Source organism: Bombina bombina, chromosome 7 (genome assembly GCF_027579735.1).
Source record: "Bombina bombina isolate aBomBom1 chromosome 7, aBomBom1.pri, whole genome shotgun sequence".
NCBI lineage: Eukaryota > Metazoa > Chordata > Amphibia > Anura > Bombinatoridae > Bombina > Bombina bombina.
The window spans coordinates 234928442-234945531 of record NC_069505.1 but is presented as its reverse complement, the minus strand read 5'-3'; the positions used below and the strand labels follow the sequence as shown (position 1 = coordinate 234945531).

At 39.7% G+C, this 17090-nt stretch overlaps 1 protein-coding gene across 2 annotated transcripts in view; it reads left to right on the top strand.

Moving 5' to 3' along the window:
• Nucleotides 1-17090, top strand: part of SERGEF (secretion regulating guanine nucleotide exchange factor) — a 547945-nt gene that overhangs the window by 170470 nt on the left and 360385 nt on the right. For both annotated transcript variants that reach the window (XM_053720659.1, XM_053720660.1), the window contains exon 9: nt 15773-15939. In XM_053720659.1, the coding sequence (XP_053576634.1) occupies nt 15773-15939 (167 nt within the window). The remainder of the gene's footprint in view (nt 1-15772; nt 15940-17090) is intronic.

Sequence of the window (17090 nt, the reverse complement as noted above, 5' to 3'; positions counted from 1 at the left end):
ATGTATATCCCATACGTCACTAGCTCATGGACTCTTGCTAATATGAAAGAAATGAATTTATCAGGTAAGTTCTTACATAAATTATGTTTTCTATCTCTCTAACCCTATGTGTGTGATTGTGTCTCTCTCTCTTTCTCTCTCTCTCTAACCCTCTGTGTATGATTGTGTCTTTCTCTCTCTCTCTCTAACCCTCTGTGTGTGATTGTCTCTCTCTCTCTCTCTCTCTCTAACCCTCTATGTGTGATTGTGTCTCTCTTTCTCTCTCTCTAACCCTCTGTGTGTGATTGTGTCTCTCTTTCTCTAACCCTCTGTGTGTGATTGTGTCTCTCTCTCTAACCCTCTGTGTGTGATTGTGTCTCTCTTTCTCTAACCCTCTGTGTGTGATTGTGTCTCTCTCTCTAACCCTCTGTGTGTGATTCTCTCTCTCTCTCTCTCTCTCTCTCTCTCTCTAACCCTCTGTGTGTGATTATGTCTCTCTCTCTTTCTCTCTCTATCTAACCCTCTGTGTGGGATTGCGTCTCTCTTTCTCTCTCTCTCTAACCCTCTGTGTGTGATTGTGTGTGTCTCTCTCTCTCACCCTCTATGTGTGATTGTGTGTCTCTCTCTTTCTCTCTAACCCTCTGTGTCTCTCTCCCTCTCCCCCGTCTCTCTCTCCCTCTCCCCCGTCTCTCTCTCCCTCTCCCCGTCTCTCTCTCCCTCTCCCCCCGAGTGCTTTTATGTGTTTCTGTCTACCTTTTATTTATTTAATTAATGAATTGGTAGTGCCATCTGATGGTGTGGCTTTATTTAAAGGGGTGGGGTTAAGCGCCCCACCATCTTTAAATTTCACCAGCCGCCACTGGATCAAGACATTTTTATATTTACTGAATAATGAAGGAATCTATAAGCATAATTTGCAGCATTAAAGTAAAAAGTATGTTTTCAATATATATTTTAATGGGCCTGGATTTCTAGATCTCATAATCAGAGCAAGCATTTTGTTATCTGGCAAGAGTTTCTGTTACAATCCTTTAGACTAAAATCAGATGTTTACTAAGTTGACCAGTTTTCCAAGACACCATTTAAAGGGACATGAAACCCATATGTTTTCTTTCATGATTTAGAAAGAGCATGTAATTTTAAATAACTTTCCAATTTACATCTATTATCTAATTTTCTTCATTCTTTTGATATCCTTTGTTGAAAATCATATCTAAATATGCCCAGTAGCTGCTGATTGGTGGCTGCACATAGATACCTCATGTGATTGGCTCACCCATGTGCATTGCTATTTCTTCAACAAAAGATATCTAAAGAATGAAGGCGTATCCTAGCCACTGCCTCACCAGCCTCTGATGTCACATATATATATATATATATATATATATATATATATATATATATATATATATATATATATATATATATATTAAACACACTCTGTTATCCCGCTACTCAAGAAAGAGGACTTGAAAAATAAGTTTAAAAATAAGTTCAAAATTTATTCATCAAAAAGTTAAAAGTTTCAACATGAAAATACAACAGTCACAGGCCTGCAACAAGATGTTCAGAACTAAAGTAGCCAAACATGTTTCGGGCCAAATCTTAGCCCTTGTTCACTGGCAACATATATATATAATTAAATTAAAATTAACTACGATTTTTTCACTAAAAGACCTGAGAGTGCGACCATTTTTTTGGAATATTAATTACATGTTGGCACCCGGGCAGATGACCATTGGAGGGTAACACTGTACAATTGATGGGATTTTATATATATATATATATATATATATATATATGTTATTTTTTAATTAAAATATATATCTATTCCGTATATATATATATATATATATATATATATATATATAAAAATATATATATATATATATATATATATAGCTGAACACAAAACTGGCACTCTCTGGTCTTTCCAAAAAAATATTTTACTGTGAAAGTATTGACGTTTCGGGGACAAAGTATCCCCTTCCTCAGACACAGTGTATACAAAGTGCGAACAATATATAACAAACATTACACAAACCCCACCCCCCAATTAGGACCAAAAAAAAGTCCAAAGGTAGTCATGATAACCACCCAATCACATAGTAAACAAATATAGTGTGTAGTTAATTACAGCAAAGCTAATGCACAAATCTGTCTGAGCTTAATAATAAGTGCATGTGAATAAGATATATGTGACATGTATCGTGTAACTAGAACAATATGCTCTGCATGAGAGAGTAGGCACAACATAGAGGAACAGGCAAACAATGAAAAGCATATTAGCACGTTGACATGCGTATCTTACTTTGACCGCAACTTAATCACTATACAGCAAATTTCATATACTATACAGACAATGCGAGAAAACCTGTTATACATAAATGGGGCTCTGTAATGCAGTTGTTACTTATGGAGCCGTTACAGCCTGATTAGAAAACATTATCCAAGTACTTCCTGAAAGGGCATGTGCCTACTAAGCCCAATCAGCAGCCAGCATCAGCGTTGCCATGGCAACACACCGTTCACTGCCAAAGTGCTCATAATAGTAAAAGGAAGACCCAATCGATAACGCAGATCCAATGGGTGGTCCGTTGTCACAGCAAACCAAGGCCACTGCGCTGCAAAAAACATGTTAATGGCATTAATCAAATAAGCACATAATGAAATGGCTAAAACATTGGCTAACCCTAAGGATATATATCCCCATGTGTAGTATGCATTAAAAAACATATTACTAGATCCAATACAAAGTAATGTGTGTATAAAAACATCATCTGTGTATAGTACGGATAAGAGCCCTATGACAAGATGAAACAATTAACAATTGTTAAGGGAGTTATCCTAAAACCAAAATATACTACAAGGGGATAATCGTCTATTGGAAATAAATGATTTACCAAGTCTAGTACATAATTGATACTGACCTATTGTGGATAATATAACATGGAGCCTATGACAAGAGGATATAGTGGACCCTAAACTCAAAAATGTATACCAAAATATACTGCAAGGGGATAATCATCTATTGGAAATAAATATTGTACCAAAGCTAGTACATGATTAACACTGACCTATTATGTATAATCTAAAATGGAGCCTATGACAAGAGGATATAGTGTATTCTAAACTCAAAAGTTTATACCAATGGTCTAGGACTCTCATTAGATTTAACAGATGTGGACCCTCATTATTGATGACAAGATAGTCCCAAAGTCATAAAAAACAGTGCCAATCTAGGACAGTATTGAGTCCATTAAGTTGCACAGTGTTCAGGCGATAGATTCACCTCGCTTCTGTTTGCAGGAGTATTTTCTGTCACCCCCATGTTTCAGAGGGGGGATATAATCTGTCAGAACAAAGCGAAGATCATTCACTGTATGGCTGGCCTCCAAGAAATTCCTCACTGCTGGCTGCTCACTCTTCTTATTCTTTATGGCAGTCCTGATGGCTGATCTGTGGTTGGCAAACCATGTCCTGGCATCATCTGAGGTCTTACCACAACTACAATTCAACAAATAGACCACGTAAGTGGTGGTGATGAAATGCCGGATAGAAAATCTCTTATTTGAATGTGGATGTCCAAAAGTAGAGCCATGTACCATAGCATTGCAGGTCGTACACCCTGCACACCTGAAACAGCCCTGTTTTTTATTTCGTTGGAGCCAATTAATTTTCTTATAGCAATGGGAAGGGTCAGTAATCATTAGATTGTCCTTTAAATTTGTATTCCTTTTGTAACCCACTCTAGGGTGTTGCCATTGATTAAATGGTAGAGATGGATCACTTTTGATGATATTCCAATGCTGGTTAAGACTCTTGCCCAAATTACTGGTGGCAGGACTATATGTAGTAGTGAATGTTAGGCGTGGTATATTATCCCTAACTTGATCAGTAGCTGTGATTTCGGATCCTTTAACCATTTTTTTACTTTGGTCAATGAGCCTTGGATTATTGCATCGCTGGGTAAATTTACAAGCCATGTCAGACAGTTGAGACTGTCTCAGCGATGGTTCACTGTTATTTCTGGCTACCCTAATCATCTGAGCTTTAGGGATTGCTTTCAGTAGGGATGTCGAGTGATTACTTGTCGCATGTAACAGTGAATTTCTATCTGTGGGTTTACAGTAGAGAGAAGTACCCAATAAGTTTTGTTCTTTTTTGAAAATCTTCAAATATAGAAATTCAATTGCTCTTTCATCATAACTCAGTTTGAACTTCACTCGGTTGTCAAGGGCATTCAACTGATCGAACCATCTCCTCAGTTCTTCCCCAGTGCCACTCCATACAATGAAGAGATCGTCAATGTAGCGACGATAAAGCCTCACCTCAGGTTTATTGAAGACGCCCATTACTGTCACCTCATACTCCTCCATGAATAAATTAGCCAGGGAGGGGGCCACGTTTGACCCCATGGCCGTCCCTGATACCTGTTGGTAAAAACTGTGTTCAAAGCGAAAATAATTAAGCCTTAGGCTTAAATCAAGCATCTAGATGAGCTGCTGATTGGGCCTAGTAGGCATGTGCCCTTTCAGGAAGTACTTGGATGATGTTTTCTGATCAGGCTGTAACGGTTCCGTAAGTAACAATGGCTTTACAGAGCCCCATTTATGTATAGCAGGTTTTCTCGCATTGTCTGTATAGTATATGAAATTTGCTGTATAGTGATTAAGTTGCGGTCAAATTAAGATACGAATGCTAACGTGCTAATGTGCTTTTCATTGTTTGCCTGTTGCTCTATGTTGTGCCTACTCTCTCATGCAGACCATATTGATCTAGTTACATGATACATGTCACATATATCTCATTCATATGCACTTATTATTAAGCTCAGACAGATTTGTGCATTAACTTTGCTGCAATTAATTACACACTATATTTGTTTACTATGTGATTGGGTGGTTACCATGACTACCTTTGGGCATTTTTTGGTCCTAATTGGGGGGTGGGGTTTGTGTAATGTTTGTTATATATTGTTTGCACTTTGTATAGACTGTGTCTGAGGAAGAGGGGATACTTTGTCCCAGAAACGTCACTACTTTCACAGTAAAAGATTTTTTTGGGAAAGACCAAAGAGTGCCAGTTTTGTGTTCAGCTATATTTAATTACACTAGCACCCTGGCAGTTGATATACTGAGTGAGAGTGCTCTCCCTTGTTACTATATATATATATATATATTTTTATATATATATATATATATATATATATATATATATATATATATATATATATATATATATATATATATATATTGTATATACAGATATATTTAAAGGGCTCAAAATTTCCACTAGCTCACTAGCCATTTGCGAGTGAAAATTTAACAGTGGCGTCTTAGTGAGTGAATAGTTGGGCTACCTGCTACAAATTTTATATTAAGATAAATGAGAGATGATAGTTATAAAACAATTTTTCCAGGTCTGCTATGACCTCCCATTAATGTCAACACTCTCTGCTTTCTCTCAGTTCAACAACTTCTTTTTTCTGTCCAGCTGTCTTCCCCAGAACCCTAGTTGATGTTGCTAACTGCTATGCGCTTATTTTTGTTAATTTATTACTGTATGTAGCATTATTTAGTTTATGGTATAAAGCATAAACAATGTTAAAAAATTACTTCACAATAAGTTATTTCTCATTGGCTAAATGTATGCAAAGAGGGGGTTAGTGGGTGGGATAAAAAGTGGCGAATAACATTTTGGGCTGGCTAGTAGCTTAGGGCTTGACATTTTGAGCTCTCTCTCTCTCTCTCTCTCTATATATATATATATATATATATATATATATATATTTTTTTTTTTCTCTTGTTAAGTGTATCCAGTCCACGGATCATCCATTACTTATGGAATATATTCTCCTTCCCAACAGGAAGTTGCAAGAGTCCACCCACAGCAAAGCTGCTATATAGCTCCTCCCCTAACTGCCATATTCAGTCATTCTCTTGCAAGCCTCAACATAGATAGGAGGTTGTGAGAGTCTGTGGTGATTTATACTTAGTTTATTCTTCAATCAAAAGTTTGTTATTTTTAAATGGCACCGGAGTGTGCTGTTTTTCTCAGGCAGTATTTGGAAGAAGAATCTGCCTGCGTTTTTCTATGATCTTAGCAGACGTAACTAAGATCCATTTGCTGTTCTCACACATTCTGAGGAGTGAGGTACTTCAGAGGGGGAATGGCGTGCAGGTTTTCCTGCAGAAAAGGTATGTGCAGTAAAATATTTTTCTAGGAATGGAATTGACTAAGAAAATACTGCTGATACCGAAGTAATGTAAGTAAAGCCTTAAATGCAGCGATAGCGACTGGTATCAGGCTTATTAATAGAGATACATACTCTTATAAAAATGTGTTTTAAAACGTTTGCTGGCATGTTTAATCGTTTTTTAACGTACATTGGTGATAACACTGTAATGTTGGTATAGCCTTAAATGCAGTAAAAGCGACTGGTATCAGGCTTATTAATAGAGATACATACTCTTGTAAAAATGTGTTTTAAAACGTTTGCTGGCATGTTTAATCGTTTTTTAACATATGTTTGGTGATAAAACTTATTGGGGCCTAAGTTTTTTCCACATGGCTGGCTTAAATTTTGCATAGAAACAGTTAACTGAAGCTTCCCACTGTTGTATTATGAGTGGGAGGGGCCTAATTTAGCGCTTTTTTGCGCAGTTAAAATTACAAAATGAATCATCCAGATTCCCTCAGCAGTCCCATGAATACTACAGGACTTTTCTAAAGGGCTAAAAAGACTTCCAAAATCGTTTATAGGGAAGGTAATCCACAGCTCTGCTGTGGCAGTTTTGTTGTGTCTGTTTTTAAAAACGTCTATGTCGTTTTTTTTATCTGTTTTTTGCATTAAGGGGTTAATCATCCATTGGCAAGTGGGTGCAATGCTCTGTTACCTTATTACATGTACTGTAAAAATTTCGTTTTTTTTACTGTCTTTTTTCACTGTTTTTCAAATTTTGACAAAATTTGTTTCTCTTAAAGGCACAGTAACGTTTTATATATTTGCTTGTTAACTTGATTTAAAGTGTTTTCCAAGCTTACTAGTCTCATTATTAGTCTGTTTTAACATGTCTGACATAGAGGAAGCTCTGTGTTCATTATGTTTTAAAGCCATGGTGGAACCCCATCTTAGAATGTGTACCAGATGTACTGATTTCATGTTAAACAATAAAGATAATTTTTTGTTTTTAAAAACATTATCACCAGTGGATTCTGTCGTGGGGGTAGTTATGCCGACTAACTCTCCCCACGTGTCAGACCTTTTGACTCCCGCTTTAGGGACTCACGCTCAAATGGCGCCAAGTACATCAAGGGCACCCATAGCGTTTATTTTACCAGGGGATTCTGTCGAGGGGAAAGTTATGCCGACTAACTCTCCCCACGTGTCAGACCCTTCGACTCCCACTTCAGGGACTCACGCTCAAATGGCGCCAAGTACATCAAGGGCGCCCATAGCGTTTATTTTACAAGACATGGCAAAGGTGGTGAATAATACTCTGGCAGCAGTATTAGTCAGACTACCTGAAATTAAAGGAAAGCAGATAGCTCTGGGGGTAGATACAGAGCATACAGACGCTTTAAGAACCATGTATGATACTACCTCACAATATGCTTAGTCTGTGGGTGATTTTTTTTTGACTCAGGGAAGATGATTTAACCTGATTCTGATATTTCTACATTTAAAATTTATGCTTGAGAACCTCCACTTGTCGCTCAGGGAGGCTTTGGCTGCTCTGAATGAATGTGTACAATCGCAGGGCCAGAGAAATTGTGTAGACTGGATAAATAATATGCAGTGCCGGTGTGTACTGATGTTTTTCCAATACCTAAAGAGGTTTACTAAAAATTTTTTAATAAGGAATGGGATAGACCAGGTGTGCCGTTCTCTTCCCCTCCTATTTTTTAGAAGAATGTTTTCTAATAGTTACCGCCACACGGGACTTCTGGCAGACAGTTCCTAAGGTGGAGAGAAGAGTTTCTACTCTAGCTAAGCGTACCACTACCTCTGGCGAGGACAGTTGTGCTTTTTAGATCCAATGGATAAAAAATGTTTATTCAACAGGGTTTTTATCCTGCAGCCCCTTGCATACATTGCTTCTGTCACTGCTGCTGCGGCGTTCTGGGTTGAGTCTCTTGATGAGGCTTTACAGTTAGCGACTCCATTGGATGAATATATTTGACAAGCTTATGCTAGCCAATTCCTTTGTTTTCTGATGCCTTTGTTCATTTGACTAGACTAACGGCTAAGAATTCTGTTTTTTACTATACTGGCGCGGAGAGCGCTATGACTTATATCATGGTCAGCTGTCGTGACTTTAATAAATAAACTATTTAACTTCCCTTCAAGGGGCAGACCCTATTGGGCCTGGTTTGAAGGAGATTATTGCTTATATCACTGGAGGAAAAGGTCATGCCCTTCCTCAGGATAGGTCCAAATCAAGGGCCAAAAAAGGTCTAATTTTTGCTCAGTCCAAGGCGGTCTGGAGACAATCGGACCTGGAACAAAGATAAGCAGGCCAAGGAGCCTGCTGCTACCTCTAAGGCAGCATGAAGGAACGCACCCCTATCCGGTAACGGATCCTATAGGGGGCAGACTTTCATTCTTCGCCCAGGCGTGGGCAAGAGATGCCCAGGATCCCTAGGCATTGGAATTTATATCCCAGAGATATCTTCTGGATTTCAAAGATTCCCCCCCAAAAAAAGGGGAGATTTCGCCTTTCACAATTATCTGCAAACCAGATAAAGAAGGAGACATTCTTACATTGTGTACGAGATCCATCCAGTTCCAAGAGAGGAACAGGGACAGAGTTTTTACTCAAATCTGTTTGTGGTTCCCAAGGTGAGGGAACCTTCAGACCAATTTTGGATCTAAAGATCTTAAACAAATTCCTCAGAATTCCGTCATTTCAGATGGAAACTATTCGTACCATCTTAACTATGATCCAGGAGAGTCAATAGAGGACTACAATGGATTTGAAGGATGCTTATCCTCACATTGGGATGCATAAAGATCACCTTCGTTTTTTCAGGTTTGCCTTTCTAGACAGGCATTACCAGTTTGTAGCTCTTTCCTTTGGGATATCTACAGCCCCAAGAATCTCTATGGAGGTTCTGGGGTCGCTTTGGCGGTCCTTAGGCCGCGGGGCATAGAAGTGGCCCCTTATTTAGACGACATCCTGATACAGGCGTCAAACATCCAAATTGCCAAGTCTCATACGGACGTAGTACTGGCATTTCTGAGATCACATGGGTGGAAAGTGAACAAGGATAGAGTTCTCTATCCCCAATCTCAAGGTTTTCCCTCCTAGGGACTCTGATAGATTCTGTAGAAATGAAAATTTACCTGACGGAGTCCAGGTTGTCAAAGTTTCTAAATTTCTGCCGTGTTTTTCATCCCATCCGCGCCCTTTGGTGACTCAGTACATGAATGAAATCGGCTTAATGGTAGCGGCAATGGACATAGTACCGTTTGCACGTCTACATTTCAGACCACTGCAACTATGCATGCTCAGTCAGAGGAACGGGGATTACACAGATTTGTTCCCCTATTTTAACCTGGACCAAGAGACCAGAGATTCTCTTCTCTGGTGACTATATCAGGTCCATCTGTCCAAGGGTATGACCTTCCGCAGGTCAGATGGGACAATTGTTACAATAGATGCCAGCCTTTTAGGTTGGGATGCAGTCTGGAACTCCCTGAAGGCTCAGGGATAGTGGACTTAGGAGGAGACCCTCCTTCTAATAAATATTCTGGAACTGGGAGTGATATTCCATGCTCTTCAGACTTGGCCTCAGTTAGCAACTCTGAGGTACATCATACTCAGTCGGACAATATACACGACTGTGGCTTACATCAGCCATCAATGGGGAACAAAAGTTCCCTAGCGATGTTAGAAGTCTTACAATAATTCACTGGACAGAGACTCACTCTTGTCTATCAGCTATCCATATCCCAGGTGTTGAGAACTGGGAGGTGGATTTTCTAAGTCGTCAGACTTTTCTTCCGGGGGAGTGGGATTTCCTCCGGAGGTCAAGACCAAGCAGGAGAGGGCTTTGGTGTTTTTGACAGCGCCTGCGTAGCCACGCAGGACCTGGTATGCAGATCTGGTGGACATGTCATCCTTTCCATCACGGTCTCTGCTTCTGAGACAGGTCCCTCTACCTCAGGGTCCTTTCAACCTTCTAAATAGAATCAATCTGAGATGGACTGCCTGGAGACTGAACGCTTGATGTTATCAAAGCATGGCTTCTCCGAGTCAGCCATTGATACCTTAATACAGACATGAAAGCCTGTCTCTAGGAAAATTGAACATAGATATGGTGTAAATATCTGATTGTTATGAATCCAAGGGTTATTCATGGAGTAAAGTCTGGATTCCCAGGATATTATCTTTTCTCCAAGATGCTTTGGAGAAAAGGGTTGTCAGCTAATTCCTTAAAAGGGACAGATTTTTACTCTGTCTATTTTTTTGCACAAGCGTCTGGCAGGTATTCTAGACGTTCAGGCATTTGGTCAGGCTTTGGTTAGATCCAAGCCTGTGTTTAAAACGGTTGCTCCACTATGGAGCTTAAACTTGGTTCTTAAGGTTCTTCAAGAAGTTCCGTTTGAACCTTTTTTGTTCCATAGATATCAATCTTTATCTTGGAAAGTTCCTTTTGGGTAGCTATTTCCTCGACTCGTAGAGTCTCCAAGTTATCTGTGTTACAATGTGATTCTCCTTATCTGGTCCTTCGTACAGATAAGGTAGTCCTGCGTACCAACCTGGGTTTTTTTCCTAAGGTGGTATCTAACAAGAACATCACTCAAGAGATAGTTGTTCCATGCTTGTATCCTAATCCTTCCTCAAAGAAGGAACGTCTATTACACAATATTGGACGTGGTTTGTGCTTTAAAGTTTTACTTACAAGCTACTACAGTTTTCATCAAACGTTCACCTTGTTTGTTGTCTATTCTGGACAGAGGAGAGGTCAAAAGACTTCGGCAGCCTCTCTGTCTTTTTGGTTAAAAAGCATAATTCATTTAGCTTATGAGACTGCTGGACAGCAGCCTCCTGAAGGGATTACAGCTCATTCTACTAGAGCTGTGGTTTTCACTTGGGCCTTTTTTAAATGTGGCTTCTGTGGAACAGATTTACAAGATGGAGTCTTGGTCTGCGCTTCATACTTTTTCAAATTTAACAAATTTGATACCTTGCTTCTTCGGAGGCTATTTTTGGGAGAAAGGGTTTCTTACAGGCAGTGGTAACTTCCGTTTAAGTACCTGCCTTGTCCCTCCCATCATCCGTGTACTTTAGCTTTGGTATTGGTATTCCATAAGTAATGGATGATCCGTGGACTGGATACACTTAACAAGAGAAAACATAATTTATGCTTACCTGATAAATTTATTTCTCTTGTAGTGTATCCAGTCCACGGCCCGCCTTGTCACTTTAAGGCAGGTAATTTTTTTTATTTGAACTACAGTCACCACTGCACCCTATGGTTTTTTTCCTTTCTCTACATGTTTTCGGTCGAATGACTGAATATGGCAGTTAGGGGAGGAGCTATATAGCAGCTTTGCTGTGGGTGGACTCTTGCAACTTCCTGTTGGGAAGGAGAATATATTCCATAAGTAATGGATGATCCGTGGACTGGATACACTACAAGAGAAATAAATTTATCAGGTAAGCATAAATTATGTTTTTTTTTTTAAATAAAAAAAATATATGTGAAGAACATTGGAATTTCAAGTATTTCTATTCAAAACAAAAAAAAAATATATTGCATGTTTCAAGGTATTTGACTGAGAAGGGCTTTAATGTGTATATATATATATGTATACGTTTATTTATGTGTATATATGTTTGTATACATGTTTATGTGTATATATGTGTGCACATACATATTTACATATACATACACAAACAAAATATATACATATATATTGAAGCCTTTCTAGTCAAACACTTCCATATACCATATCCATTTTTACCTTTTTATTAATATTAATATGATATAATTTTATAAAACAATGTATATATTTTAATGTGCCTGTGATGTGTTTTGTGAAAGTTTTTTTTAACCCTTACAGTTTACTTCAGGTCTGAAGTCGTGCTAAATATTCTAGCACAGTTTTGGCTTTCACTCAAGCGAAAACTATAACTTTCAGCTTGTAATGCCAGCACAAATTAGTTTTTCACCATGGACTTGCAATATCAAAGTTGCAAGCTAATAGAAGCGCAATCAAGAGAAATTGGTACTATCATTAGTGCACCACTTGTAATTTGGCCCAGTATTTTTTGTGGGTCAACATTGAGGCTCTAGAGCAGGGGTGTCCAAACTTTGCTCTCCAGAGGTTTTGGAACTACATTTCCGATGATGCTCAGCCAGCATTTTATCTAGCTGAGCATCATGGGAAATGTAGTTCCAAAACCTCTGGAGAGCAAAGTTTGGACACCTCTGCTCTAGAGGGAAGAAAACAAAATTGATGCTTATCTTATAAATTCCTTTTTTTCTATGTTGAGGAGAGTCCATGTGTCTTGACATTTGGGATTAAAATCCACTCCACCCGGAGGCAGGCAACATTTACCAATAGCTTTAATCCTCCTGATTCCCTTCAGTCTACTGTATAGCCAAGAAAAGGAGAAAAACAGAAGAGCAGGAATATCAAAGCAGGGTAAATGAGGTGCATGCCAGAATAATTGGTTAGAATAAACATGGGGGGTGGGGGGGGGGTTAGACTCTCATCACCATGAAATAATGGAATTTATCAGATAAGTATAAATTTTGTTTTTATTTATAAGGCGGTGAGAGTCTCTGAGCCTTGACATTTGGGATCTAATACCCAATCTGTGATGTCCATGATACCATAAGTTTGTAAAGCACACACTTAGGGGCCGATTCATCATCGGTTTGTCTTTATCAGAGGATCATGTCCGACAGACATCGATGAATCGTATGCTGTCAGCATTTATCATTGCACAAGCAGTTCTTGTGAACCGCTTGTGCAATGCCACCCCCTGCAGATTTACGGCCAATCGGCCGCTAGCCGGGGATATCAATCAGCCCGATCGTATAGGATCGGGAAGATTGATGTCTGCAGCCTCAGAGCAGGAGGACCAGTTATGGAGCAGAGGTTTAAAGACAGCTACTTCATAACTATTATCATCAAGCTCCATTCGACCCCTTAGCCTGAGATTGCAAATACACAGATCTCTCCTCTAAAGGTTCAGATTGTACATTAGAAGAAGGAACAGTTATATCCTGTGCCATCTTCTGAAGTGAAGTACACTAGCATCAAGAGACTATATATAACAGGACAAGTCTCTGATAAACTGCTAACCCTCTTACTCTAGAAAGACATTATCAGCAATTTAAGAAATGCCACAAGAGCTCTTGATACATGGGTACTTTACCCACTCACTGGAAGAGCTCACTTGAGCACCTTGACAGAGACGGCTGCTGCTGCATTGAGCAAAGATAAGAAGAGCGAAAAGGTAAAGGGTGCAAAACTTCTCCCACATACCCATAGCGCTGTGAAGTAGTTAACACATTGCGCTGTGAAGAAAAAACCCTATCAGAGCAGAACTAAGTATAGCCCCTTATTGGAGCAGAACTAAGTATAGCCCCTTATCGGAGCAGCACTAAGTATAACCCCTTATTGGAGCAGCACTAAGTATAGCCCCTTATCAGAGCAGCACTAAGTATAGCCCCTTATCGGAGCAGCACTAAGTATAGCCCCTTTTTGGAGCAGCACTAAGTATAGCCCCTTTTCGGAGCAGCACTAAGTATAGCCCCTTATCGGAGAAGCACTAAGTATAGCCCCTTATCGGAGCAGCACTAAGTATAGCCCCTTATCGGAGCAGCACTAAGTATAGCCCCTTATCGGAGCAGCACTAAGTATAGCCCCTTATCAGAGCAGCACTAAGTATAGCCCCTTATCGGAGCAGCACTAAGTATAGCCCCTTATCGGAGCAGCACTAAGTATAACCCCTTATTGGAGCAGCACTAAGTATAGCCCCTTATCAGAGCAGCACTAAGTATAGCCCCTTATCGGAGCAGCACTAAGTATAGCCCCTTTTTGGAGCAGCACTAAGTATAGCCCCTTTTCGGAGCAGCACTAAGTATAGCCCCTTATCGGAGAAGCACTAAGTATAGCCCCTTATCGGAGCAGCACTAAGTATAGCCCCTTATCGGAGCAGCACTAAGTATAGCCCCTTATCGGAGCAGCACTAAGTATAGCCCCTTATCAGAGCAGCACTAAGTATAGCCCCTTATCGGAGCAGCACTAAGTATAGCCCCTTATCGGAGCAGCACTAAGTATAGCCCCTTATCGGAGCAGCACTAAGTATAGCCCCTTATCGGAGCAGCACTAAGTATAGCCCCTTATCGGAGCAGCATTAAGTGTAGCCCCTTATCGGAGCAGCACTAAGTGTAGCCCCTTATCGGAGCAGCACTAAGTATAGCCCCTTATCAGAGCAGCACTAAGTATAGCCCCTTATGGGAGCAGCACTAAGTATAGCCCCTTATGGGAGCAGCACTAAGTATCCTTATGGGAGCAGCACTAAGTATAGCCCCTTATGGGAGCAGCACTAAGTATAGCCCCTTATGGGAGCAGCACTAAGTATAGCCCCTTATCGGAGCAGCACTAAGTGTAGCCCCTAATCGGAGCAGCACTAAGTATAGCCCCTTATGGGAGCAGCACTAAGTATAGCCCCTTATCGGAGCAGCTCTAAGTGTAGCCCCTTATCGGAGCAGCACTAAGTATAGCCCCTTATCGGAGCAGCACTAAGTATAGCCCCTTATCGGAGTAGCACTAAGTATAACTCCCCAGCAAGAATTGAAAGAAAAACTGTAGCGCTAAACTTGCAGCCCTAATAAAAGCAGCAAGGAGTATAAATCATGTAAAGCATGCAAAAGAACGCTGCGCTGTAAAGAAGCGACCAAGTGAAAATATCAGGCATGCAGAGTATAGAGCTGTAACCCTTAACCTCTTACAGTTACATGTCCCGTGCATTTCCCATATGAGGAGTGTCCCCTGGCTCTGATATATAAAATAAATTGTACCTGCTAAGAAGCCTGTGGCCTGTGAGAGTGTATGGTACCTACCTACAAACCCTCACTTCAGCATATATCTGGCATCCAATAGAAGAGTCCATGCTAGTTAGATAGGATTAACTCATGATCTGACATAGGATGTACCCTGACAAAGCCAACAGGAAAAGGCTGAAACCTGTGACAGGTTAGTGAAAAACTTCCTCAGAAGAAATACTATCACTGCTTAGGGTACTCCTCTACACCTCTCTGCCCTATTGTAGGTCCTCTGAGGGGGATAATGGGCCTCACAGCAGTGTAAGCACCCCTTACTATTAAATATATCAGCATCACACCAATTCACCTGTCCTCATGTGAAGGCAAAATTAAGATTCAGAGGAATCAGAAAATGGGAGGGATTTAAGCTCTTGGTATGTTGGGTCTTTTTTGCCTGCCTCCTGGTGGAGTGGAGTTTAATAACAAATGTCAAGACTCATGGATTCTCACCACCATAAAAAGGCATTTATGAGGTAAGCATAAAATTTGTTTTCTTCCCTCTAGAGCTTTAATGTTGAACCACAAAAAATATTGGGACAGATTACAAGTGGTGCGCTTATGAAAGCAATATAATTTAAAACTCTACTTTCTTATAAATGTATTTTACTCTTTACTTCATACAGAGGATGCTAAATTCAAACTTACTTGATTATAAACATAAAAAGAAAAACCAACTGATTATCTATTATAAGTTACTGTAAAATCAATTTATTCCAAGGCACAGGCAACATTTTTACGTGGGGTCGAGCAAATTATGGTCAAATTGGACGTCTGATCGGTGTCCAGGACAAGAAGGAACAGGCGATAGAGCTTGATGACGGTATCTGCAATAAAGAAAGTATAGAATATCCAGCCTGCATTCCGTGCTTAACTGGTGCATCACAGGTATGTCCTGCTTTATATGTCTGCCAATAAAAAGACTTAGACTAGGTCAGACACGTTACACTGATATGGATTTAACTGGTGCATCACAGGTATGTCTGCCAATAAAAAGACTTAGACTAGGTCAGACACACGTTACACTGATATGGACTTAACTAGTGCATCACAGGTATGTCTGACAATAAAAAGACTTAGACTAGGTCAGACACGTTACACTGATATGGATTTAACTGGTGCATCACAGGCATGTCTGCCAATAAAAAGACTTAGACTAGGTCAGACACACGTTACACTGATATGGACTTAACTAGTGCATCACAGGTATGTCTGCCAATAAAAAGACTTAGACTAGGTCAGACACGTTACACTGATATGGATTTAACTGGTGCATCACAGGTGTGTCTGATAATAAAAAGACTTAAACTAGGTCAGACACGTTACACTGATATGGATTTAACTGGTGCATCACAGGTATGTCTGCCAATAAAAAGACTTAGACTAGGTCAGACACACGTTACACTGATATAGACTTAACTAGTGCATCACAGGTATGTCTGCCAATAAAAAGACTTAGACTAGGTCAGACACACGTTACACTGATATGGACTTTTAACTAGTGCATCACAGGTGTGTCTGACAATAAAAAGACTTAGACTAGGTCAGACACACGTTACACTGATATGGACTTTTAACTAGTGCATCACAGGTATGTCTGCCAATAAAAAGACTTAGACTCGGTCAGACACGTTACACTGATATGAATTTGTTATCCTAGTACGTTAAAAGAACCACACAAAGTGCTTTTGTTTTACACTTATTTATTTGTTGTCCTTTTTTAAAGGTACATAAACCCTTTTTTTTCATGATAAAGATAGATTATTCGTTTTTAAACAACTTTCCATTTTACTTGTTATCCATTTTGCTTCATTCTCTTGGTATCTTTTATTGAAAAGCAGCAATGCACTCTTGGGAACTAGTTGAACACATTTGTAAGCCAATCAAAATGGACATACAAGTTCAGCCACCAATCAGCAGCTAGCTCCAAGCTTCTGAGCCTCTCTAGAAATGTTTTTCAACAAAGGATACAATGAGAATGAGGGAATTAGATAATAGAAGTACATTAAAAAGTTGTTTAAAATTGTATTCTCTACCTG